Raw genomic sequence first — 27,834 nt, 5'->3', positions numbered from 1 at the left:
AATGACCCCCTACAATAATCGTGAAGCTGTGTGCTCTGGCCACTGAACAGCTCCCTCCCGCCAGCAACTGGAAACTGTTCCCCTCCTCTTCCTGCCTTCTCAAAAACCCCCACCATCTCCAAAACAGCTCAAATCTATCTCCCCTTAAGCTCCCCCACTGAAAGGAGAACACCACTGTCTATTCCCAAAACATTCTTCAAACGTGGCAGCATTCCAGTAAATCTCCTCTTCTGGCCATGACTCCTTCCCAAAGTGTGATGCCCAGAATTAGGTGTTTGGTTGGAACGGGGGAGTGGGTTTGAGACAGCGCTGGACCCTGCGACCCTCCGATTGAAATGCCTCCATTTTCATTGAATTGCTAGCGTGGAAGCCATTTGGCCCATCGGGTCCACATCGACCCTGTGAAGAGCATCCCACCCAAACCCACCCTGTAACTCTGCATTTCCCTTGGCTAACCCACCTAGCACATCCCTGGACTCTATGGGGCAATTTCCCATTGCCAGTTCACTCTAACCTGCACATCTTTGGACTGTGGGAGGAAACCGGAGCACCCGGAGAAAACCCAAGCAGACACGGGGGGAATGTACACACTCCACACAGACAGTCACCCGAGGCTGGAATCAAACCTGGTGCTGTAATCAATTTTCAAATGGATTAATAATTACCAACCTACAGTTTCTAAATTATAACGTTTGTAGGAGTTTAAACCTACTGATAAATCATCTCTGAACTATTCAGTGGAAGATAGTATAAAACCTTTTAAGGAAGAAATGGTACCATCGATACACTAGCAAGTGGACAGTTATCAGAAATATACTGAAGGTCAGCACTGACCAATGGGCTGGGACAGTGTGTATTCTCAAACAACCACAGAAATTGCTGGAGAAACTCAGCACATCTGGCAGCATCTGCGGAGAGAGAAACAAAGCAAAGTTAATGTTTTGAATCCAATGTCCCTTCTTCAGAAATGTGAAATCTCAAGTGTTTTTCTCTTTCAGGGGGTGTGAATGCCCCATCCCTAAAAGCCCTTGGACTGAGTGCCTTACTTGGCCATTCCAGAGTCAATCTCATTGACTCTGGGTTTGGAATCACATGTAGGGCCAGACCAGATAAGGGTGGCAGATTTCCTTCCCTGAAGGGCATACGTGAGGCAGATGGGTTTTTACAACAATTGATGATCATTACATGGTCGCCGCTACTTTTCAATTCCAGAGTCTTAATTCACCAAGTTGAAATTCCACCAGAGAATTAACCCAGGACTCTGGATCACTCGTCCACTAATATTACTTCCTCCATTATTACCCTGCAATTGTCTGTCATTTAAATAAGTCCCATGCTCAGTTATTTTGGCAACAACAGTGTTCCAAGCTTCACACTTATCAATGACCTTGAGGTTGAATTTTAAACAACAGTTAATAATAGCGTCATATACCTCCATTAACATAATTTACCAGTCTCTAGGGTGGGAGTTGAACTCATACCCTGAGTGCATTAGTTCAGGCCTCTAGATTATTAGCCCAGTGATATTACCACTATATGACAGTCCCAGAGTGCCTAAGGATTGAGTGGATGGGATTTAGAAACAGTCCTAGAGTGGGCAAGGATTGAGTGCGGATGGGGTTTAGAAACAGTCACCGAATTGTTAAAAATTGTGTGGATGGGGTTTAGAAACAGTCCCAGAGTGGGTAAGGATTGAGTGTGGATGGGGTTTAGAAACAGTCCCAGAGTGGGTAAGGATTGAGTGTGGATGGGGTTTAGAAACAGTCCCAGAGTGGCAGCTCCTCTCACGCAGTGCGTTGACCCTGAAGAGGAAAGTGAGTGATGGTGATGGTGTGCGCTGGGACGTGGTGGAGCCAGGGTTTGTCAATTTGACCTGAAGTTGCACTGAAGTACTTCATCTGAATTATGCGGTCTTTTCATCCTCCTCATACCTCGACCCTGACACCATTTGAGGACCTTCTGATTCTTCCCCTGGCTCCTTTATTTAAAAAGCTCAGCATTTTATAGCTCTGAGCATGACATCATTAGCAGGGTTTTTTTTGTTCATTTATAGGATGTGAGCATCGCTAGCTTGGCTCAGCATTTATTACCCAGTCCCTAGTTGCCCCTTGAGAAGGTGGGGGTGAGCTGCCTTCTTGAACTGCTGCAGTCCACCTGCTGTGGGTTGACCTACAATGCCCTGAGGGAGGGAATTCCAGGATTTTGACCCAGTGACAGTGAAGGAATGGCGATATATTTCCAAGTCAGGATGGCGAGTGGCTTGGAGAGCAGCTTGGGAGGTGTTCCCATGTATCTGCTGCCCTTGTCCTTCTAGATGGAAGTGATTGTGGGTTTGGAAGGTACTGTAGAAGGATCTTTGGTGAATTTCTATAGTGACATCTTGAAAATAGTACATACTGCTGCTACTGAGTGTTGGTGGTGAAGGAAGTGGGTGCTTGTGATTGCAGTGCCAATCAAGTGGGCTACTTTGTCCTGATGGCATCAAGGGTCTTGAGTGTTGTTGGAGCTGCACTCATCCAGGCAAGTGGGGAGTATTCCATCACACTCCTGACTTGGACAGGCTTTGGGAAGTCCGGAGGTGAGTTACTTGCTACAGTATACCCAGCCTCTGACCTGCTCTTGTAGCCACTGTGTTTATGTGGCAAATCTAGTTGAGTTTCTGTTCAATGGTAATCCCCAGGATGTTGATAGTGGGGGATTCAGCGATGGTAATGCCATTGAATGTCAAGGGGTGATGTTTAGATTGTTTCTTATTGGAGATGGTCATTGCTTGGCATTTGTGTGGCACGAATCTTACATTCCACTTGTCAACCCAAGGGAGTGATTTTACCTTCACTTAACACAATGCATGAACTTTTAAAGCAAAACGAAACTCCGGATCAGATCAGGTGTATGTCAAGGAAGTTGCTCAAAAAGGTAGCTGTTGTATAAAGCCATTAGGATGGCAAAGAATAGAATCTCTACTGTGTGGAAACAGGCCCTTCAGCCCAGCAAGTCCATGCTGACTCTCCGAAGTGTATCCCACCCAGACCCATTCCCCTATTACTCTATATTTGTACCTGACCTTCACACCCCTAAACAGTATGGGCAATTTAGCATGGCCAATTCACCTATACTGCTCATCTTTGGACTCTGGTAGGAAACCAGAACAAATCCACAGACACAGGGAGACTATGCAAAATCCACACAAGCCTGAGGCTGGAATCGAACCCAGGTCCCAGGTGCTGTGAGGCAGCAGTGCCAACCACTGAGCCACCGTGCCACTGTCATGAGTTTGGTTATATCTTGAGAGATGTTTGTCTAGTGGTGTACCAGTATTCAGTTCAAGCTGTTGTGTGTTACTAGAATGTTGTAGTGCTTAGTCACTCTTACATTGAGCCTAAGGTCTCAGGAAGGTTTTCATGTATCTCTGTCTAATGTAAGTAGCCATTGAGTGTTAAGAAATGAACACATCCTGCACACTCAGTACTAAGACCTTCCACCATGATACAGTGTGGTCATCCTTCCCCACTGGATGGACTGACATAGACTAATATCCATAAGAAGAATTGCTGGCAGTGCATCTACCCAAGGTGGTTCCAGCAGAAACCAAAATAGCTAGAAACAAAAACAGCAGTTGCTGGAAGAACTCAGTAGGTCTGGCAGCATCTGCGGAGAGAAATCAGAGATAATGTTTCGGGTCCGGTGACCGTTCCACAGAACTCTGATTTCTCTCCACAGATGCTGCCAGATCTGCTGAGCTTTACCAGACAAAAGTGAGGACTGCAGATGCTGGAAACCAGAGTCTAGATTAGAGTGGTGCTGGAAAAGCACAGCAGGTCAGGCAACAACCGAGGAGCGGGAAAATTGACATTTCATCGATGAAGGGCTTTTGCCCGAAACGTCGATTTTCCTGCTCCTCGGATGCTGCCTGACCTGCTGTGCTTTTCCAGCACCACTCTGATCTAGACTGCTGAGCTTTACCGGCAACTTCTGGTTTTGTTTCTGATTTCCAGAATCCTGACTTATTTCGGTTGTTGTTTACCACGTTAACTTGAGTGTCTTAAATGGAGAAGGAGAGACAGAGAGGTTTTGGGTGGGAGTTCCAGAGAAGGCACAACCACCAACGGTAAAAGAGATTAAAATCATAGGGATACTGTACAGGAGGCTGGAATCCGAAATCTCAGAAGGTTTTGGGGCAGTAGGAAGTGAGAGGGGGAGAAACAGGGACCAGGCAATTGAGGGATTTGGAAAGAAGGATGAAAGTTTCATAATGAAACTTTTGATCTGGGAGCCAGTGGAGATCAGTGAACACCGAGACTGATGGGGGAAAATGATTCATGAGAAAATCTTACAAAAGGAGAAGTTGGTCAGGAGTTAGTCACATGTGGTGTTGGATTCTTTTTTTGGTCATGCTCATACCCTTTTCTTACGTGTTGGAGCAGCAGATTTTTCAGCTGACCTTGTTATATGGGGCAGTCCAGTGCAAAATCTGCTTTGACGGAGGTTTAAATCCTGTCAATTACTGTTTGCTAAGAAGGTTTGAGAACAGACAATGCAAACTGAATGGTACAATTATTTTTATAGGAGAAAGTGAGGTCTGCAGATGCTGGAGATCAAAGTTGAAACTTTATTGCTGGAACAGCACAGCAGGTCAGGCAGCATCCAGGGAACAGGAGATTCGACGTTTCGGGCACAGGCCCTTCTTCAGGAATGAGCAGAGAGTGTTCAGCAGGAGAAGATAAAAGGTAGGGAGGAGGGACTTGGAGGAGGGGAGTTGGAAATGTGATAGGTGGAAAGAGGTCAAGGTGAGGGTGATAGGTCGGAGTAGGACGGAGGCGGAGAGGTCAAGAAGAAGACAGCAGGCAGCCGGATCCTTCCAGCCCGGCACCGCCTTCCTGACCTGCAGTCTTCTTCTTGACCTCTCCGCCTCCATCCTACTCCGACCTATCACCCTCACCTTGACCTCTTTCCACCTATCACATTTCCAACTCCCCTCCTCCCTACCTTTTATCTTCTCCTGCTGAACACTCTCTGCTCATTCCTGAAGAAGGGCCTGTGCCCGAAACGTCGAATCTCCTGTTCCCTGGATGCTGCCTGACCTGCTGTGCTGTTCCAGCAATAAAGTTTCAACCACAATTATTTTTATATGAAATGGAGGAGCAGGAAAACATCAAGGTAGGTTTTTGGAGTTGGTAGGAGAAAAAGCTGTTTAAAATAGTTTGGATTCTTGACCTGATCAGAAGGCTTAGTCTGAGCTATACAGAGCACCGTCTACAAAATGGCAGATAACACATTCATGACCACAGAGGGCTGTCGAGACTGGGTCTCTAATTATATTCAAGGCTGAGGGAGACAGATTTTTAATCAGTCAGGGAATTGAGGGTCCTTGGGGAAAGGTAGGAAAGTGGAATGCAGCAGTAGCATTTGGAAATGGAAGCAATTCATCAGCATTGTGTGGAGCTTTCCACCGGCTACATGACTTAGTGGGAATATTGTTCATGGGCATGATTTCCAGGATGTGGCACTTCACTTACATGGATACATTGAAGAGGTTGGGACTGTTCATCTTGGAGGAGCCTTGATTAAAGGTGTTCAAAATCATAAGGGACTGCACAGATATAAAGAAACCCTTTGTTCTTATTGGAAAAATCAGGAACCAGAAAACTACACAGACTTAAGGTGATTGGTGAAAGAAGCACAAAGAAAAATATCTACACACACATACACACTGTCTCTCGCTCACACTCACACACACTCATATCTGCACACACACATACATGCACGCACACACTCACATACATACACAGACTCATATCTGCATAGTCACATACATACTCACTCATATCTGCACACACACATACATGCACGCACATATCTGCACACACACATACATGCACACACACACATTCATACACACACTCACTCATATCTGCATACTCACATACATGCTTGCACACACATACTCCACATATACTCACACACATACAGTCAGACACATGCATACCCTCACACACACATACACACACTCTCTCACACAGACACACACACGGCGTGTGGTTATGATCAGGAAGGTGCTGACTGACACCATGATGGAGGCAGATTCAGTCATGACTTTCCACATGAAGTTGAATCACTGACTGAAAAGGGAAAATCTGTGGGACTCCAGGGAAATGGCACGAGGGAGTAATCAGATGACTTGTTCTTATAGACAGCCAATCTCGAAATACCGGGCAGGTGGAGAGAGAAACAGAGACAGAAAAACATTGGAGTTTAAGTGAAAAGTGACAGATCTCAAACATTAACGCCCTCCACTTCTCTCTCCACAGATGCTGTCAAACTTGCCGAGTATTTCCACCATTTTTTACAAGATTTCCCAAGCTGCAGTATATAGCTTTTATAAATTAACAGTCATCAGTCATAATCAACTTTAGGATGTTTTTGAACTGCCAATCAAAACAGAAACCTACATCATTCACAAATTTCATGTGGTTAGCATCATTGCCTCACAGCGTCAGGGACCGGGTTCAATTCCAGCCTGAGGTGACGATCTGTGTGGAGTTTGCACATCCTCCCTGTGTCTGCATGGGTTTCCTCCCACAGTCCAGGGTTGTGTAGGTTGGAGTGGTCACACTAAATTGCCCGCAGTGTCCAGGAATGTGCAGGCTAGGTGGGTTAGCCAGGGGAAAATGCAGGGTTACAGAGATGGACTTGATGGGCTGAATGGCCTGCTTCCATATTTTAGGGATTCTGTGATTCATAATCTAGGGTAGAAAGTGCAGCTGTCCATCTGCTGAATGTGTACCACTAAGAGGAAGGATTTTAAAATTTTATTTGCGATGCGCTTTCTAATGCAGACTTTGGGAAGAACGTTGAGATTAAACTCCATCAGTGGCTTCTTTAGAAACCAGCTTCAATCAATATGGTTTACATTGTATAATATGAAGAGGATGAGTGTGCAGAGCTGGTGTAGACATGATGGGCCAAATGGCCTCCTTTCCTGCTACAACAAATCTGTGAAACAGCAATGCATGATTTTTATATCGAATCTTCCAATTCCAAGTTTTACGCAGCAGTGGGGTTGGTATGGCTCCAATCATGGATTCATCCCTCCTGTAACATTGAGCTCAGGTCACTGGCGAGCACCTGAATGTTGAGATTCAAGTCTCACTCTCTAGGAACTTGAGCACATAATCCCTGCTGCTGCTGCGGGACAGAAGTCTTTGCTGCCGATCCTGTGTTGAATCAAAGCCCCTGTCTGCCTTCCAAGGCCGTCTTAAAAATTCCATGGCCTTCCTTCCAGACGGACTGGGAATTCTCCGCAGTGTCCTGACCAAGGTTTCATCCCTCAAGCTAGATGTAAATATTTTTGCTGAAAGGTGTTGTGACACACTCAGACAAGACCGCAACAACTGATGATCTGTATCTTTTGGTGATTTGAGTGAAAGCTGTTTGCCATACAATAATGACTACCCTTTAAAAGTATTTCACTGGCTGTTATACACTTTGGGATGTCCTACGACCAATGTAGACACTGTATAAATGCAAGTTAGGGCTTGTGTGGTGATAGTGTCCTTACCTTTGGTCTAGGAGAGTCAGATTCAAGTCCCACCTGCTCCAGAGTGAGCAATATCATCTATGAACAGGTTGATCAAAACACCTATACACACAAGCTCTTCCACCCACTCTCTCTCTGGTCAATCTCAGCGACTGTAGCTGTGACATTGGCTAGTCATGGAGATGGATTGATGCCACCATTCAAAGCAACACCACAAATGCGTCCATCTGACTAACGACCCCATGACTGCCCTTATCGTCAATGATGTAATTGTCTTTCGCCGTAAAAATTATCACCCAGTTTGTCTCAAAGAAGCTGAGCCAAAGGCTACTATGATTGAAATGAATGGTGCTGTGGCTTCGAGGGGCTGAATGGCCTCCTCCAGGTGGGGGAAACCAGACCACCAGGAGATGTAAGTTTTCAAGGAAATATCAAACCAGGTGATGACAAACAGAAGGGTTGACTTGGATGGAATACCTGAGAACTTTGGTCAAGGGAAAGGTGCAGAGGTCGTGGGGGAATCAGGGTGGGGAGAAATGGAAGGGCCAATAGAGGAGCATTAGAATGGGAGGGGCAGTGAGGGATCAGAGTGGGTGGGGCAGTGAGGGATCAGAGTGCTCAAAGGGAGTGGGAATAGACTAAGTATAATCTCCCCATCACTAGTGACAGGCAGCTCCAGGATCTCAGGGTGGAGACCCTACTTGCTGAGAGCTGGCAGCTCGCTAGATCCTGACAGCCAGGGGAGGACCAGGATCGTGAGGGGGACACAGGCAACTCACAGAGGGAGCTATTTCACAGAGTGTGGAACAAGGGGATCAACAATCAAGGCAGGGGGTGGCTCCCAATGCCCTCCCTGAAGCGGTCTTCCCCACTGTGCTTTTATTCCTGAGGTACCACTGGGTGTTCCAGCATCTACTGCCCATCCCCAATTGCCCAGAGGGTAAATAAGAGTCAACTAGATTGCTGTGGGTCTGAAGTTACATGTAGGCCAGACCAGGTGAGGAGGGCAGTTTTCTTCCCTAAAAGACATCAGTAAACAATTGCTCTTCAGTTTCACGTTTACTGAATTCTAATTTGAGGAGGTGACTTGGTGGGACTTGAACCCAGGTCTTTGGAACATGAAGCTGGGAGCTCTGGATTAGAGTCCATGACTTTACCACAAAGCCATCACCGCTCCAGGAGAGAGTCTGCCCTAGTTTACTGTGCCACATGGGGGCAGGCTCCCTCTCACAGCCAGATCATACACGCAGCAGTGGGATTAACCTTGAAGTGGTCATTCATTTCCATTAAAGGCTTCAAGTTGCAGTCACACTGGAAAGCCAGCGACACACACAATCTCGAGGGAGAAATATACCCATCCACCATCTCACCCATCCATTAAATTCCAAACTCATGACGAGAGACAGTGGAAGATTCTGAACCCTATCCTATCCATTATACACACCGCTCTCCCAAACCAGTCTTGGTTAATAAGGTGTCTAGTGCACAGATGTACCTCATAGACATTGTCTAATGGGAGTGTCAGCACTAGTTAGGCTAGTGGATGGAGAAGCACAGAACAACAGCTAACAACCATTCTATCCCATCCTGACTTAAGAGTCAGAGGCATAGAATTGTACAACATGAAACAGACTCTTCAGTCCAACTCGTCTATCCCAAGTTAATCTAATCACATTTGCCAGCATATCCCTCTAAACCCTTCGTATTCATGTACCCATCGAATTTAAAGGGTGCAGTGGCTGAGTCCCTACCCTTGGGCTAGGAGCCTTGGGTTGAAGTTGTACTGGCTCCAGAGGGATGTTGTGACACGGTTGAACATGCCAATTACAAAATTCCTGCTGTTCACTTGGACAGTTATCAAGAGCAAGTGGCCACCAGAGTAATGTGATCCTGCCTTAGCCCCAGGGCTGGACGGTAATCAGGACTGGGGTTGGTACCTTCTTGAGGCTTGATGTGTCTCAGGTGCCACAGTAGACAGTGTTGGCACCTACTTAACACCCGGGGCAGTGTGGCATGTCACAGGGACAGGAACCACAGACGCTCACTGCCCAAGGTCAACTCCACCACTGATAAACAGGAGACAGTGACCCACCCGAACACAGAAAGCAGTGACAGTCTGACTGGGCAGGAAGGTGTCTCCGAGTTTCAATCCAGGGGCAGGGTAGCTCATGGGAACTCACGGTAGGAAACGAGAGCAGGATCTTTAATAAGCTGAGGTAAGGTAGTGAGGGGGAAAGCGTCAAATAGATTTCTATCGGTCCCCTCACTAACTTCCTGCGATTAGCTGCAAGGGAAATCGATTATGAAAGGACGTTGGAGCTGTCTGCAAGTGTATGGATCATTGGTGAGGCGACAGCTGGAGTACTCCATGTAATTCTGATCTCCATAGTTAAAGGAGATGATTGTATTCAAAGCAGTTCAGGGAAGGTTCACTGAACCAATTTCTGGGATAAGGGGGCTAATCTCATGAGGAAATGTTGGGCAATTTTGTCTAGAAGAAAGAGGGGCAATCTAATTAAAACTTACAAGATCTTGATGGGGCGGGGGCGGGGGTTAGAGAATGTGGCAGGAGGAGTACAGAAGGGGAGAGGAAGAGAGATGGCGGAGTGAGAGAAGGTGAAAAGGAACAATAAAGGGAAGAACTGAAACTTTCTTAAAACACTTTAAAAGACTGATGCATTTGGAGCTTGAAAGACTTGTGTTCAGCACATTTAAAGCATTTCATAGCAACTGGCTGGACAGGAAATTGTGGCAGCCATTTTGTGCACAGCAATATCCTGGGTGCCCCAGCCCAGTCTGTCCCCAGTGTCGTGAGATTGAACTGTAGACCTTGAATACAAAAAACCAGACAGAAACCTGAAAAATATATATCCTGGGGGCATATGTCCATATTGTGATTTTGGTGCTGTACTTTGAGACTTAATGAGAAAGTGCCACAGGATCTTTAACAAACAGAGTCTCAGTTTAACACAAGATCCCTCACTGATCCTGGACAAATGGTGCTGAAGGCTAGGTGCTGGGTTTGAACTGTCAACCTCTGGATCTACAGACTATACTCTCCCAGCTGAGCCAGACTAGCTTTGGAACACTGTGGGCTTTTCTCGTTTCCTCAACAGCACCATTTAAAAAAACAACAACAAAATCCAATCCACAAACATCTTTACTTTAAGCACCTGTTGCGAAGTCAGGCCACTCTGTGCTGTGAGGTAGTCAACATGGTCTCTACAAACCAAGTCTTTATTGGAAGCTTTTCCAATAATGTTCCACTCATGCATGTTCATTTATAGTAAGGAAAATGTTCCCTGTCGCAGCAGGATCTTGCTCGCTTCCTGCTCTGGTCCAGCATCTGTCCTGGTCTCGGGGAGACTGGATCCTTCAGGAATCGGTGAGAGAAGCAAGGCCAGAGTGTGCTCCAGCTCCATCCAGGCACCGCCGTCTCAAAGCTGCATCCCAATAGAGTCCTTCCTGTCCTGCTCATTAACCATTCGTCCACCAGGAGAGCAGCCCCAGCCCCGGCTCACTGATGGAGCCCTGCAAAGGTTTGGAAACCGTAATTAGATAGGAGGCCAAAATGGGCCAATCCCAAATGGGGTGGATTCCCATTTATTCTGGTTCAGTCCAACCCCGCATACAACATTGTAAAGGGATGGGCAGGGAGAGACAGAGAGATGCATATGAAGCAAGAGACACACAGGAACAGCGATAGAACACAGAATGAGGGAGAAACAAAGGAACACAGACTGACAGTGAATGATATGCTTCTAATTTCTGTCTCTACAGAATTCAGGACAACACAAAGATTTTAGTTTCAGTACTTGTTCTTGTATCACCCATTTTTTTTCCCACCAGCAGGGTAGCACGGTGGCCCAGTGGTTAGCCCTCACAGCACCAGGGAACCAGAGTTTGATTCCTCCCTTGCGTGACTGTCTGCGTGGAGCTTGCACATTCTCCCCATGTCCTGACAGTGGGAGGAAACCCACACGAAGATATGCACGTGGATTGTCTGGGCTAAATTACTCATAGTGTGTAGGGATCTGCAGGCTAGGTGGGTTAGCCTTGGGAAACAGGATTTACAGGGATAGGGTAGGGGTTGGGTCTGGGTGGGATGCCTTTGGAGGGTTGGTGTGGACTTGATGGGCTGAGTGGCCTGCTTCCGCACAGTAGGGATTCTATGATGGTTCAGAAGGACAAATGCTGTCTATGGTTCTCTCTCTCTCTCTCTCTCTCCAGCAGCTATTGCCTTCCTCATGTTATACCCAGCCAACAGGAGGCTCCAGACAAGAGGCAAACACAACTCTCTGTCCCTCCAAACATTAAGGAGTTCAACACTCAAACCCTCACAGGGTGCTTTCATTAACGGCCACCACTCTCCTTTCCACCAAAACTCACTCAACAGCCTCGGCTCTCCTCGTTGCTCTCAGATCCAGCTAACCAGACCCATTAAACTTTACATTTCTCCCCTGGTGGGGCTGTCCTGTGTTCATTTCCTTTCTTATCCTCAGAGGATATGCGCATCACTGGCCAAAGCAAACAATTGCTGCTCCAACCCCAAATAGCCCTTTGAACCGCGTGAGCACACAGCCGAGTGAAGAGATGACCACGCTGCTTCCGGCCAGACTGGGTAAGGATGGCCGATTTCCGTGACCAGTGGGGATTACTGAACCAGACGGGACCCTACAACAATTGCTGATACTCCAGTTTCACGGGCACCACGCTGAGCTTTTATTCCAGAGTTGTGAAATGCATTTAAAATTCCTTCAGCTGCCGTGGTGGGGTTTGAATCTAGTTCCCACAGCATCAGTCTGGGCCTCAGGATTACCAGTGACATGACCCAGCATGCCACAGCCTCCCGTCAGAGCTGCGGAGCTGTACTGAACGAGTGCTGCACCACGAGAGGAGCTGTCTTTCCGATGAGATGTATGCCTTCTGAGATGAAAGCAGAAGATCCTGTAGACAGTGTGGTACTGCAACAGCACAGCAGGTCAGGCAGCCTTCGAGGAGCAGGAGAATCAACGGTTAGGGCAAAAGTCCTTCATCATGAAGGGCTTATGCCCGAAATGCAGATTCTCCTACTCCCTGACCTGCCGTGCTTTTCCAGCACCACACTCTTAGACTCTGATCTCCAGCATTTGCAATCCTCGCTTTCTCCTAGAGGATCCTGAAGGACTAGCTCGAAGACAACCCATCTGGTTTCCCAGCTCATATTTACTCCTCAACAACAAAAGAAAATCACTTAAAAACAGATGGGCTAGACATTACTAGGTTGTGGGAGTTTACTTTGTGCCATCTGGTCAATGTAGTGCCCACATTAGAACACTATTTAAAAACAGGACTTCATTCACTACTGTTATGCTGCCTTACTATACAGCAGCTGGTTGGTACTGCACTGCACAGATTAGATTAGATTCCCTACAGTGTGGAAACAGGCCCTTTGGCCCAACAAGCCCACACCGACCCTCCAAAGAGTAACCCACCCAGACTCATTTCCCTACATTTGCCCCTGACTAACGCACCTAACACTATGGGCAATTTAACTTGGGCAATTCACCTTTGGACTGTGGGAGGAAACCGGAGCACCCAGAGGAAACCCATGCAGACAGTCGCCCGAGGCGGAAATCGAACCCGGGTCCCTGGCGGTCTGAGGCAGCAGTGCTAAAATCGAACCCGGGTCCCTGGCGGTCTGAGGCAGCAGTGCTAATCACCGAGCCACCATGCCACCCAGGGCTCATTACATTATAAATATCATGAGTGCACGGCAGTGCCAAAAAAAAAATGAAATAACGGCACTCTGGGAAAACTGCACACTCAATAGCAACATGTCACAGGACGTTGAGGAAGGGAAACGTTAAACTCCGATTTCTCTCCACAGATGCTGCCAGATCCGCTGAGGTATTCATGTGATTTCTGTTGGGGATTTCCAGCGCCCATAGGTTTGTGTTTTGTAGTTTAATGGGAGTATTGGCTGCAAGGAATTTTAGGACATTCTGAACTCACTAAATAACTGCAAGTCACAGAGTCATAGAGACGTACAGCATGAAAACAGACCCTTCAGTCCACTCGTCCATGCTGACCAGATATCCTAACCTAATCGAGTCCCATTTCCCAGCACTTGGCCCATATCCCTCTAAACCCTTCCTATTCATATACCCATCCAGATGCCTTTTAAATGTTGTAACTGTACCAGCCTCCATCACTTCCTCTGGCAGCTCATTCCATACACGCGTCATCCTCTGTGTGAAAATGTTGCCCCTTAGGTCCCTTTTATATCTTTCCCTTCTTATCCTAAACCTATGCCCTTTAGTTCAGGACTCGCCCACCCTGGGGAAAAGATCCCACAGTTGTCCTGACGCTGCCTCCCCACACGAGTTGAGACCAGCCTTACCGTCAGTGTGTAAGGAGATTCCTTCCTCTGGGTCTCCTCTGCGGTGGAGTTCAGGCTTTCCGCTGCGCTGGGCCCCGTGGGGGAGGTGTCCACAAAGGTTTCATCCACTACTCGGAGTCTGACCTCTTCACCGATGTCCATGTAAAGGTCATGTGTGCCCTCGTCAGTCTCGTATTCCCACACCCATACCTGCTCCGTCTCATCACTGTCAGCCCAGTCAAGGAAACCCTGTGGTCTCTCACTGGCTAAATGGCTCCCTCCAGAAACCTTGTGGTTACTCACTGGCTAAATGGCTCCCTCCAGAAACCCTGTGGTCTCTCACTGGCTAAATGGCTCCCTCCAGAATCATAAGGCGTTTCACAGCAGAGAAACAAAAGATCCCACCTTAATGGTCTGTGTTGTTACCCCATTATCACATCTTACTATTCCTTCCCTTCTTTTGTTTATCCAGCTTCCTTTCAAATAGAGTTTTTACAGGTCTAAAGAGACCCTTTGACCCAGCAAGTCTATGCCAGTCATCAAGCATCCAACAAGCATTCCCCGACTCTTGAACAGACCTTTCAGATGTTAATTCTGATCTCTCTCTCACTGCACCTTCTCTGTGGCTGTAACACTATTCTGCACTCTGTTCTGCTACCCCGATACACTTGGTATGGTAAGCTCTGCCTGTAGCACACAAAACACTTTTCACTGTATCTCGGTAAGTGACAAGAAGAAATCAACAAATTCATCTATTCTAATCCCATTTCCCAGCACGTGGCCCATGGCCTTGCATGCTACGGCATTTCAAATGCTCATCTAAATACTTCCTCAAAGTCTTGCTGGTTCCTGCCTCCACCATCATTTTTAAGCAGCGAGTCCCAGATCCCCACCAGCCTCAGGGTGTATTTTATTTTCTCAAATCACTTGAGAGGATCTGTTTCCCTCAGTCACTGAAGGATACAACTTGGCAGGTTGCTGCAGAGATTCTGGAGGGATGAGGATGTCATCAAAATATCCCAGCGTCACTGTGAGGGAGAGAGGAGGAACAGCCGTGTAAGTTAAGGGTTAGACATTGACCTTGTACTGTGGGACATCCAGATTTCAGAACCAGACCCTGGCGAAAGGAAGCTTGAGACAATTTCCAAGGATTTGAGTCAATAATGCAACCTAGATATATTTCAGCACCAGAGACACGGGCGCAATAGGCCTGGAGTTCTGTGCACACGTCTAGAATCATAGAGTCCCTATAGTGTGGAAACAGGCCGATCAGCCTATGAGACCACACTGACCCTCCACACTGACATCCCCTGCATTCCAATCGCTAATCCATTTCACTTACACATCCCTGGACACAATTTAGTTTGGCCAATCAACCCTAACCTGCACATTTTTTGGACTGTGGCAGGAAATCCACACAGACACAGGGAGAATGTGCAAACGCCACACAGTCAGTCGCCCAAGAGTGGAACTGAATCTCGGTCTTGGTGCTGTGAGGGAGCAGTGCTAACCACTGAGCCACCGTGCAGCCGAGTTGCAGTCTGCTTTAACTACAGAAGGATAAACATGCATTTGAGGCAATTCGGAGAAACTTCACAAAGATAAAGGAGCTATCTTATGAGCAAAGGTTGGGCCCAAACCGAGTGGGATGTGATATAGAGATATGGGTAGTGATGATAGAGGCTCCAATTCATCATATAGCTGACCAGTAATCTCTCTCATTCTCACCACCTGTCAGTGGCAGGAGTTGGAAGCATTTGCAGACTTATAATCAATATTACAAAGGCATCGTTAATTGGGGTGGGATTTGAACCCTGAACCTCAGGTTAAGAGGCAGGGATGCGACCCTTTGCGCCATGAAATGACCTACATCTGACCCCGAAATGTTCAATTGTGACACAGAGATAAGAACAGATAACACTTCATTCCTGAATGTAAACAACCCTCAATAGACCGGGCACAGGATTCCACTAACTGGTCAGAAACTGGTCTGTTGGGATTTCGGACAAGGGTTTTTCGCGGGACCCTGTCCCCAGAGCACAGAGGAGCAGATATAGCTCTGATAGCTGTCCTCACTTCAGTGTCTTCACAAACCCCTCTGCTGCCATCCCTATGGGAAGGGGCAGGTCCCGAATGCCCCAGTAGGTAAAGGGGGCAATGAGCTGTAGGAACAGGAGACCACTCTCTATCCAGTTGGAAGCCCATCCAATCTTTCTTCACAGAACTGTAAACAAAGCTCCAGCCTAATCAGCCTGTTTATACAGCTTCATCATTCAGTTCCTGCATTTTATAATCAATACCATGCCCAATGAAGGAAAGCATCTGATGTGCCATCTCGACCACCTTGTCTACCTGTCCTAAACCCTTCAGGAACCTCCCTGGATTCATCAACTTAATCTGCCTGCCTAACAAAAATCCATCAATATGCCAGTTTTGACATTTTCAGCTGGCCTTCGGTCTCGGCAGCTTTCACTGCCCGAACTGTAATAAAAATACTTCCTGACATCACTCCTAGAGATCCTGGCTCTAATGTTAAGGCTGTGCCTCCCTGTCCTAGGCATCCCCCAGTGTAAGGATTAGCTTTGCTCCATTTACCCAGTCAAATCCTGGAATTATCTTACACCCTTTGACACGATCACAGCTTAATCTTCCCACTCGGAGGGAATACAAGCCCACTCAATCCAGATGCGGTAGGAAGGGTACACGGTGCAGGATGAACTAGCTGCCAACAACAAACGGGAAGGGAGCCTGAATAGATCAGCAAGGATTCCTGCTCCTCATCACCATCCAGCTTCCCCCCTTGCTGGAACTGTGCTCCGTGTGTGAATGAAGCAAGTCCTGGGACTCAAAGAACTCCAGTACCATTCAGGAGTGTACGGGATGGGGAACGAGGGCTGCTAAATGCAGCAAGACCAACACACCTATTTTGCAATTATTCCTGGCGATTTCTCAGTGAGAATCCTTCATCACCGCAGGGTTCTGGAATCCTGAGGAATGAGCAAAGCCGAGTCCACTGACTGCGACCTTGACACAGAGACCCCCCCCCCTCCACCTTCTTGGCTTTCAATCTGAACGTCAACAGCAAATCAAAACCTTTGCCTTCGTGGGAACAGAGGCAAATTCCAGGCATCTCCAAGGTCATAAGCTGCGGAAAAAGCTTTCTCCTTTTCACACGAGCAGACTGCTAACTCTGCACAATTGTGAAGGGAACTTTCTCTCTCAGATGTGTACATGCCATACATACTGCAGAACAATGAACAGCCACAGACCACGTAACCACTGGCAATTATCATAAAAGCTTATCTGACTCATGTCCTTTAGGATTGGCCTCTGGGCAACAAACAGGCGAAACCCTTGCCAGTGAACTAATTAAAGAAAAAACAATTCCGAGAGTCTCACCATTGAATATAATGGGAAAAACTATTTTTAAAAAATTTATAAAAGGACAGACAAGGTATGACGTGGACTTGAAGAGGGGTGCAAAGGATGAGGGAACTCAGCTATGTAGAAACAAGAGAAGCTGGGATTGTTCTCCTTTAAGCAGCGAAGATGAAGAGGAGGTTTAAAAGAGTTGCTCACAGTGACATGGAGTTTAATACAAAGAAACTGTCTTCACAGACCAGACAGCTGTAACGAGAAGGAACAGACTTAGGATAACTGTTACAAGAGCTTAGGGCTGGGGACAGGAGTGAGCTGCCACGAATTGCTTTCTGCAGCAAGGTGTGATGACCTGGCATACACAATTCTGAATCCATCTTAGTCCAAGAACCCATCAATGCACTTAGACTCAGTAAACCCAGGCAGAGAACCAGAAGCCAACCTGACACGGGTGGGTGGCGACTGAATACCTCAAATTATAAGTTACTCACCGTGAACACCATCCTGACTGCAGCCTTTAATTTTGCCGGTAATAATCTCATCCAGAAAAGGTCGAAAGACCACATAACGGAAATGTACTGAATGGGAAAGCAGAGAAGACAAAACAATACATTTAAAGCAGAAAGCTGCATTTATATAGCACCCTTCACAGCTTCAGGCCATATTCAAATCATGCAACCAATGAGTCATTATTGTTGGCATGTCGACAAACATGGCCATCAAACTGCACATTAGAAAGACGCCAGATATTCTGTTTTCAGTGTGGTTAAACAAGGAGAGCTGGCAGGATTACAGGAAGAACTTGGCTTTACTAATCATGGCACAGGATCTGTTGCATCAACATGAACAGACACTGTGGATCCCAAAAGTGACCATTAGCCAAGAGTCAAGATCCACCACCTTCCTTCTTATGGCTTACCTTGGTTGTCCAAACGTCAGTTATCCGAATTTCGGATTACTCAAACAAGATCTCAAGGTCCTGTAAAAACGTTATCCAAACAAAATACTCCCTGCCTGTCTCATTCAGAAGTGTATGTGCTTTCAGATTTTCTTTCACTTCATATTCCAGTTCGATTTTGTTTTGTTTCCTAAGTAATATATGACCTGCTTCAGTGCTAAATTGAAATCAATTTGCCATTCGTACAGACATATGAATAACAAATCAATTTCAATTTAGCTGAACAGGACATATCACATTTAGCATTGAAGCAGATCATATTACTTAGAAAACAAAACAAAAGCTAACTGGCAAAAGGAGGCAAATGGCATCTGAAAGCATAAATATATAAACCATGAGAACTGACGAGCAACTCTATAAAAAAGGCACATCTAGTGCGAATGTATTTGTAAGAGGGACAAAACTGAAAAGGAGGAAAGACATGCCCTGTTTGTAGTGCTGTACGCAGGTTTGATCGTCACATAACAGGGATACTGGTGCATGAGAAAGATTTACAACGATGATAACAGTTGCAATCAGGATGGATAGACATGGTCTCTCAGAGCACAGCTTCAGCAATGGCCTAATGGTGGTCTATAAAATTATGAAAAGCTGCTACAAACAATGCATTGCCCCTTGTAGGGGGAAAGCAAGAATAGAGATCGATACAAGGTGGGCGGCTAGAAACCAACACAGGACTCAGTCGCAACTTTGAAGAAGTTTATCGATACAGCGGTCGAGGTGAATATCATCAGTGTGTCTAAGACACGCCTCCCCAGGCTGAGATAAACAAATGAGGAAGGAGGTGAGGAGGTCCAAGTGGAATTTAAATGCTCTCAGACTGTTGTACACCATACTCTGTGACAGTGTGCCATTGATCTCCAGCCCAGATTTAGAACTGGCAGCGACAGGAGGGAAACGGAGATTGCTTTATTGAGAGTTACTAAATAGAAATATGGTTCCTGGCTTTGAAATGTATAACCTTTGGTATGAGATGCTCCATCCCCTGGAAAAATGTAGGAATCTTCCAGCTTGGTAATGTCGTACAGGCAAATACAGAGGCCAACATTATATACGACCTGTAGAAAGAAACACAGCAGCTCAATCAGCAGCAAAATACAATCAAGAGAGATTCTCAATTGAATTTGCAAATCACTGATAATCCAGATGTCTGCAGCTCCACACCCCATCTAGAAGTTTAATCCAACCACTTTCCAACCTTACTTTTGATCTGCTGACTGAATATTTCCAACAGTTTCTAGCCATCCTCTGTGCTGCTGCTGGTCAATCCTTCTTTGTATTTAACTCAGGGAGTTAGGTTGGAAGCTAAAAGGCAGGACAAGTGCAGTATTAACCTCAAGATTGCTACCAGTGCCATGGGTTAGTGAGGCTAGGAGCAGAAAGCAAGTGCAGCTGAGCACGTGGCTGCAGAGCTGGTGTAGGAGGGAGGGCTTCAGGTATGTGGATCATTGGGATACCTTCTGGGGAAGGTGAGACCTGTACAAGGAGGATGGGTTGAACTAGAGGGGTATCAAAATTCAAAGTTTGTGAGAAGATTTGTAGCTCGGGTGCTCGTTGTTGTGGTTCTGTTTGCCGAGCTGGGAATTTGTGTTGCAGACGCTTCGTCCCCTGTCTCGGTGACATCCTCAGTGCTCAGCCACGAAACGACACGCCAGCTATCCTTAGTAGCCACACACGCAGATGACAAGCAACATGAATTCGACTGGGACAACACTACTATTATAGGACAAGCCAAACAGAGAACAGTCAGGGAATTCCGAGAGGCATGGCACTCATCCACAGATTCAATCAATAAGCACATCGACCTGGACCCAATATACCGACCACTGCAGCGGACAGCTGGAACTGACAACCGGAAGCGGCAGATTCAAACCACTACAAATGCCGGAGGAAAGATCACAGAAGCGCTTCACAGGAGGATCCCAAGCACTGAGGATGTCACCTAGACAGGGGACGAAACGTCTGCTGCACAAATTCCCAGCTCAGCAAACGGGTATCAAAATCCTGGGCGGGAGGTTTGCTAGAGCCCTTTGGAAGGGTTTAAGCTAGTTTGGCAGAGGGATGGGAACTGGATCTATGGATCAGAGGTTGGGGTAGCTGGTGAACAGGCAGATACAGCATGCAGAGTCTGTGAGGAAGGATAGACAGCCGATAGGCAAAGTTACAGTCAGCGTGATGGGTTGAAGTGTGTCTATTTTACCACAAGAAGCAACAGCAATAAGGGTTAGAACTTGTGGCAGTACTTGGAGCTATGATGTTGTGGTCATTACGGAGACTTGGATATTACTGGGACAGGAATAATTGTCGGATGTTCCAGGGTTTAGATGTTTCAAAAGGAATAGGGAGGGTGGTAAAAGAGGTAGGGGAGTGGCATTACTAATCAGGGATAGTACCACAAGTGCAGAAAGGGAGGTTGCCGAGGAGGATTTGTTAACTGAGTCAGTATGGGTGGAAGTCAGAAACAGGAAAGGTGCAGTCACTTTACTGGGCGTTCTCTATTCACCTCCCACCAATAGCAAAAGAGACACGGAGGAGCAGATTTTGGAAAGGTGCAGAAGCAACAGGGCTGTTGTCACGGGTGACTTCAACCTCCCTAATATTGATTGGAACCTCCCTAGTATAAATAGTTTGAAGGGAGCAGATCTTGTCAGGCGTGCCCAGGAAGGGTTCCTGACTCAATATGTAGATAGGCCAACCATACAGGAGGCCATATTGGAGCTGGTGCTTGGTCAGAGAGCATTTCAGTGTTAGTGATCATAAATCCCTGACTTTTACTATAGTCATGGAGAGGGATAGGAGCAGGGGGAATTACAATGCTATAGACAGGAACTGTGGAGCATAAACTGGGAGCAGATATTCTCAGGGAAATGCACAACAGAATGTGGAGGTTGTTTAGGGAGCATCTGCTGTGAGGGTTGGACTGGTTTGTCCCACTGAGGCAAGGAAGGGACGATAGGGTGAAGGAACCTTGAATGACAAGAGATGTGGAACATCTACTCAAGTGGAAGAAGGAAGCTTACTTAAGGTTGAGGAAGCGAGGATCAGACAGGGCTCTAGAGGGTTACAAGGTAGTCAGGAAGGAACTGAAGAATGGACTTAGGAGAGCTAGAAGGAGACATGAAAAAGCCTTGGCGGGTAGGATTAAGGAAAACTCTAAAGCATTCTACACTTATGTGAGGAACAAGAGGATGGCCAGAGTGAGGGTAGGCCCAATCAGGGATAGTGGAGGGAACTTGTACCCTTAATGAATACTTTGCTCAAAGTTTGTGCGAAGATTTGTAGCTCGGGTGCTCGTTGTTGTGGTTCTGTTCGCCGAGCTGGAAGTTTTTGTTGCAAACGTTTCGTCCCCTGGCTAGGCGACATCATCAGTGCTTGGGAGCCTCCTGCGAAGCGCTTCTTTGATGTTTCCTCCGGTGTTTATATCGTAGGGCAAGCCAGACAGAGAACAGCCAGGGAATTCCTAGAGGCATGGCATTCATCCACAAACTCCATCAACAAACACATCGACCAGGACCCAATATACCAACCACTACAGCGGACAGCTGAAACTGACAACCGGAAGCGGCAGGGACAGACCACTATAAACACCGGAGGAAACATCAAAGAAGCGCTTCGCAGGAGGCTCCCAAGCACTGATGATGTCGCCTAGCCAGGGGACGAAACATTTGCAACAAAACCTTCCAGCTCAGCGAACAGAACCACAACAACGAATACTTTGCTTTATTATTCACTAGTGAGAGGGACCTTGTCATTTGTGAGGACAATGTGAAACAGGCTGAAATGCTCAAACATGTTGATGTTAAGGAGGAGGATGTGCTGGAAATTTTGAAAACCATGAGGATAGTTAAGTCCCTTGGGCCAGACGGGATATACCCAAGGTTACTACAGGAAGCAAAGGAAAAGATTGCTGCACCTTTGGCAATAATCTTTACATTCTCACCGTCCACTGGAGTCGTACCAGGTGATTGGAGGATGGCAAATATTATTCCCTTGTTCAAGTAAGGGATTAGGAATAACGCTGGGAATTCCAAACCAGTCAGTCTGACATGGTGGTGGGCAAATTATTGGAGAGGATTCTGAGAGGCAGATTTATGATCATTTGGAAAAGCATATCTTGATTAGAGATAGTCAGCATGGCTTTGTGAGGGGCAGTTCATACCTCACAAATCTTACTGAATTCTTGGAGGATGCGACAAAACACATTGATGAAGGTAGAGCAGTGAATGTGATCTAGATGGATTTTAGCAAGGTTCCCCATGGTAGGCTGTTTCAAAACGTAAGGAGGCATGGGATACAGAATTGATTGGCCCACAGAAGACAGAGGTGGTTGTAGATGGAAAGTATTCAGCCTGGAGCTCGGTGACCAGTGGTATTCTGCAGGGATCGGTTCTGGGACCTCTGCTGTTTGCGATTTTTATAAATGACATGGATAAGGAAGGGAAAGGGTGGGTTAAAAAGTTTGTCGGTGACATGAAGGTTGGTGGAGTTGTGGATAGTGTGAAGGGCTGTTGTACGTTGCAATGGAACACTGACAGGATGCAGAGCTGGGCTAAGAAGTGGCAGATGGGAGTTCTACTTGGAAAAGTGTGAAGTGATTAATTTTGGAAGATCGAATTTAAATACAGATTACAGGGTTAAAGGCAGGATTCTTGGCAGTGTGAAAGAACAGAGGGATCTTGGGGTCCATGCCCAGAGATCTCTCAAAGTTGCCATCAAGTTGATAGGGTTGTTAAGGAGGCTTATGGGGTGTTGGCTTTCATTAGCAGGGAGATTGAGTTTAAGAGCCACAAGGTTATGCTGCAGCTCTTTTGAGTCCTGGTTAGACCACACTTGGAATACTGTGCTCAGTTCTCGTTGCCTTATTATAGAAAGGATGTGGAAGATTTGGAGAGGGTGCAGAGATTTACCAGGATGCTGCCTGGAATGAAGGGCAAGTCTTACGAAGAAAGGTTGAGGGATCTAGGACTTTTCTCACTGGAACAAGGAGGATGAGAAGTGACGTGATAAGAGGTCTACAAGATGTTGAGAGGCATAGATACAGTGAATAGCCAAAGACTTTTTCCCAGGTGAGAAGAGAAAGATTTTAAAAAGACATGAAGGTTTTTATTTTACACAGACAGTGGGTTGTGTGTGAAATGAACGTCCAGAGAAAGTGGTGATGTGGATACAGTTAACAACATTTAAAAGACATTTAGATGAGCTCCTGAATAAGAAGTGTTTGGAGGGATATCACAAGGAGGCGTAATGTTAAGGAGGAAGGTTTAGGGAGGTGTCAGAGGTGAGTTCTTTACACAGAGAATGGTGGGAGTGTGGAATGCACTGCCAAAGGTGGTCGCAGAGTCAGATACATTAGGGACATTTAAGCAACTCTTGGATAGGCACATGGATGATAGTACAATGAAGTGTATGTAGGTTAGTCTGATCTTAGAGTAAGATAAAAGTTTGGCACAACATTGAGGGTTGAAGGGCCTATACTATGCTGTATTGTTCTATGTTATCAAAACCACATCATTGTGAAGTACTATTCCCAGCTGATTTGACCTTGCTTCTTCAGAATGAACCTGACTCTGACCCTCCAGCAAGTGAAGTATCAGGCTGTTTCTCTTCACTCAACCAGCTTGAGAACGATATCTGGGAACATCAAGAGGACTATTTTGATGGTATCACAGTGAAGCTTCATTTATAATGAGCAGCAGAGGTGGTGGCCATTGGCCCCATCATACCAGTGTTAGCTCTTTGAAAGAGCTGTGCTCAGTTACACACTCCTGCTCTTTCTCCTGCGCAACCAATAAACTCTTCATCCAGTAACTAGCCACCCTCCCTTTACGGGACCATCCTTGAAGATACTGCGGTAACAAGAGCAGGTCAGTGGCTGGAAATTCTGCAGCAAGTAACTCACCTCCTAACTCCCCACAGCCTGTCCACCATCTATAAGGCACAAGCCAGGAGTATGATGGAATCCCCCCCACTGACCTGGATGGACGCAGCCTCCAGAACAGTCAAGAGGCTAACCACCATCCAGGACAGTGCAGTCCATTTGACTGGCACCCATTCTACCTCCAACACAGCAGAGCATACCATCTACAACTCGCCAAGCCTCCTTCACTAACACCCTTCCAAAGTAATGACCTCCAGCCCCTTAAAGGACAAGAGCAATAGATAGCAGTGAACATCATTCACCTGCAGTTCTCCTCTCTGACACACAACACCCTGACTGGGCACTACATCACTGTTAAAAACATGGAATTCCTGACCTAACGCCCTAGGTGTACTGACACCACATAGACTGCAGATTCAACAAGTCAGCACCCCACTCACTTCTCAAGGACAATTAGTGATGGGCAACCAAAGCTGGTGAAGCAACAACACCCACATCCCATGAAAACCTAAACCAAAACAAAAACCTCTTCAAGCAGCACTCCTCATCCTAACAATGCCGAGGGGAAACTATTCTCTTCACCCCTCTAGCTCTCCAGCCAATCATTTAGAATTTTTTGTCGTTAATCCACTTGCCAGACAACAGTTGGGGCAAAAGATCTTTCTTATCAAAACCTCTCATCTTGAAACCACCAGCAAGTCACCTCTATGCTTCTGTTCCCAGGAGGACGCTCTAGCTTTTCAAATCTTCCCTCAGGACAGAAGCCACTCACTCCAGAAACATTCTGGTAACTCTCCGCGTGCCCTTTCCATGGAGTCATAACCATAGAGTCATACAGCACAGAAACGGAATGTCCAGCCCAACCAGTCCACACTGACCATAATCCCAAACTAAACTAGTCCCACCTGTCTGCGTTTGGTCCACATCCCTCCAAACATTTCTTCATCATGAGCTTACCTAAATGTTGTTAACTGTATCCACATCACCACTGTCTCTGGAAGTTCATTTCACACACAACCCACTGTCGGTGTAAAATAAAAACCTTCACGCCTTTTTAAAATCTCTCTCTCCTCTCACCTTAAAAGTATGCTGCCTAGTCTTGAAAGTCCTCACCCAAGGGAAAAGACATCTACCATTCACCTCATCTATACCCCCTGTGATCTTATCAACCTCTGTAAGGTCACCCCTCAGTTCCAGTGAAAAAGTCCCAGCCTATCCAGCCCCTCCCCATTACCCAAACCCTCCATTCCCGGTAACAATATGGACCTCTGCACCTTAATAATATCTTTCCTGTAGCAGGGCAACCAGAACTGGACGCAGTATTCCAGAAGAGGCCTCACCAGCAATCTGTACAACTGCAACACGACATCTCAACCCCTATAACTCAGTGGTCTGAGCAATGAAGGCAAGCCTGCTAAATGCTTTCTTAACCACCCTGTCTACATGTGATGCAAACTTCAAAGTATTATGGAGTACAGTCTGTTCTGCTGTAACGTGGTAGTTCTGTTCTGGTGCAATCCCGCCTTATAAGAAAATTGTGTAATAGCTGCACCATTTAAACTAATGGGGCTGGAATCATGTTAGAATCAATACACACTTTAAAACTTTGCACTTTAGAAACTAACCCCCTAATTCATCAATCGTATTATAGTGAATTTGTGTTAACGAAACGCACGTTATAGCAGAACAATCTGTAATACCACATTATTCTGAGGCTTAACTAGTGATTTTTCAAACTGTAGCAGCACAAAGGCTAGGAATCCTGCAGCAACTAACTCACTCTATTTTTATATATTCAGTAGGTTCGGCAGGTTTAATCACCTTATCAAAGGCACATCATCTTTAGGGATGAGTACGTAGACAACACGAAATTCAAAATAAACAAAGAACTGCAGATATTAGAAACTGGAAATAAAAACACAAATCTGTTGGAGAAGCCTGAAGGGTTATGAAGAACTGCCACGAGATTCCAAGTGTTAACTTTGCTTTCTCTCTCCACAGATGCTGCCAGACCTGCCGTGTTTCTTCGGCAACTTGTTTTAACATGAATTCCATGTTTTACCAAATTGCCCTATTTATTGTAGTACACTTTCTTTCCATACTAATCCTCCCAAAGTGCATCATTTCACATGTATCTGCATCGGACTTTAAGCTTCAGAACCTGATCTTTATCATTCTGAAGTCCAGACCTAAGCTACGTTCATACCATTGAAAATCTCAGAATGCCACTCTCTGCACCGAGACTAGGTCATTGTTCTACAGAGGTGGTGGTGATGCTGGACGCCTTAAAATGCATACAAGTGGATAAATTGTTATGTAAGATCAGGTGTATTCTAAAACTCTTTGGGAAACTAGGGAAGAGATTGCTGGGCTCCTTGCTGAGATATTTGGATCATCGATAGCCACAGATGAGGTGCTGGAAGACTGGAGTTTGGATAACACGGTACCACTATTTAAGAAAGGTGGTAAGGAAAAGCCAGGGAACTATAGACTAGTGAGTCTGACATTGCTGGTGGGCAAGTTGTTGGAGGGAATGCTGAGGGACAGGATTTACATCTATTTGGATAGGCAAGGACTGATTTGGGATAGTCAACATGGCTTTGTCCATGAGAAATTGTGTCTCTCAAACTTCATTGAGTATCTTGAAATAACAACAAAGGGAATTGATGACAGCAGATTGGTGGAATTGATTTATATGGACTTCAGTAAAGCATTTAACAAGGTTTCTCATGGGAGACTGGTTAGCAAAGTTAGATCACATGGAATACAGGGAGAACTACCATTTGGATACAGAACCGGCTCAAAGGTAGAAGACAGAGATGAAGGGTTACTTTTCAGATTGGAGGCCAGTAACCAGTGGTGTGCCACGATGATCGGTGCTCGGCGCACCGCCTTTTGTCATTTATATATATGATTTGGATGTGAACATAGGAGTTAGTAAGTTTGCAGATGCCACCAAAATTGGAGGTGTAGTAGACAGTGAAGAAGGTTACCTCAGAGTACAGCAGGATCTTGATCAGATGGGCCAGTGGGCTGAGGAGTGGCAGATGGAGCTTAATTTAGATAAATGTGAGGTGCTGCATTTTGGAAAGGCAAATCAGGGCAGGATTACACACTTAATGATAAGGTCCTGGGAAGTGATGCTGAACAAAGAGACCTTGGAGTGCAGGTTCATAGCTCCTTTAAAGTGGAGTTGCTGATAGCTAGGATAGTGAAGGTGTTTAGTTTGCTTTCTGCAGGCAGATTACTCGCAATGGAACAGTACAATGGCTCAGTGGTTAGCACTAACTCACAGCACCAGGGACCCAGGTTTGATTCCCATCTCAGGTAACTGTCTGTGTGGAGTTTGCACATTCTCCCCGTGTCTGTGTAGGTTTCCCCCAAGTGCTCTGGTTTCCTCCCACAATCCAAAGATGTGCAGGTTAGAACATAGAACAATACAGCACAGAACAGGCCCTTCGGCCCACGATGGTGTTCCCAAAATTTGTCCTAGCTTAAGCACCCATCCATGTACCTATCCAATTGCCACTTTAAGTTCGCCAATGATTCTGACTCTGCCACTCCCACAGGCAGCGCATTCCATGCCCCCACCACTCTCTGGGTAAAGAACCTACCCCTGACATCTCCCCTATACCTTCCACCCTTCACCTTAAATTTATGTCCCCTTGTAACACTCTGTTATACCCGGGGAAAAAGTTTCTGACTGTCTACTCTATCTACTC

The 27,834-nt window shown here is 46.2% G+C and overlaps 1 protein-coding gene across 4 annotated transcripts in view; it reads right to left on the bottom strand.

The window, feature by feature from the left end:
* Positions 1 to 10,679: 10,679 nt before the first annotated feature.
* The window catches only part of polr3h (polymerase (RNA) III (DNA directed) polypeptide H), a 20,208-nt gene continuing 3,053 nt past the window's right edge, over positions 10,680 to 27,834 (bottom strand). For all 4 annotated transcript variants that reach the window (XM_043679878.1, XM_043679880.1, XM_043679881.1 and 1 more), the window contains exons 3-7: positions 19,196 to 19,292; positions 17,768 to 17,854; positions 14,863 to 14,926; positions 13,920 to 14,124; positions 10,680 to 11,068 (exon numbers count right to left, since the gene is read on the bottom strand). In XM_043679878.1, the coding sequence (XP_043535813.1) occupies positions 11,015 to 11,068; positions 13,920 to 14,124; positions 14,863 to 14,926; positions 17,768 to 17,854; positions 19,196 to 19,292 (507 nt within the window). In that variant the 3' untranslated portion in view covers positions 10,680 to 11,014. The remainder of the gene's footprint in view (positions 11,069 to 13,919; positions 14,125 to 14,862; positions 14,927 to 17,767; positions 17,855 to 19,195; positions 19,293 to 27,834) is intronic.

This window comes from Chiloscyllium plagiosum, chromosome 39, assembly GCF_004010195.1.
Source record: "Chiloscyllium plagiosum isolate BGI_BamShark_2017 chromosome 39, ASM401019v2, whole genome shotgun sequence".
NCBI lineage: Eukaryota > Metazoa > Chordata > Chondrichthyes > Orectolobiformes > Hemiscylliidae > Chiloscyllium > Chiloscyllium plagiosum.
The sequence above is the reverse complement of the archived record's forward strand: the minus strand, read 5'-3'. Positions and strand labels throughout refer to the sequence as shown.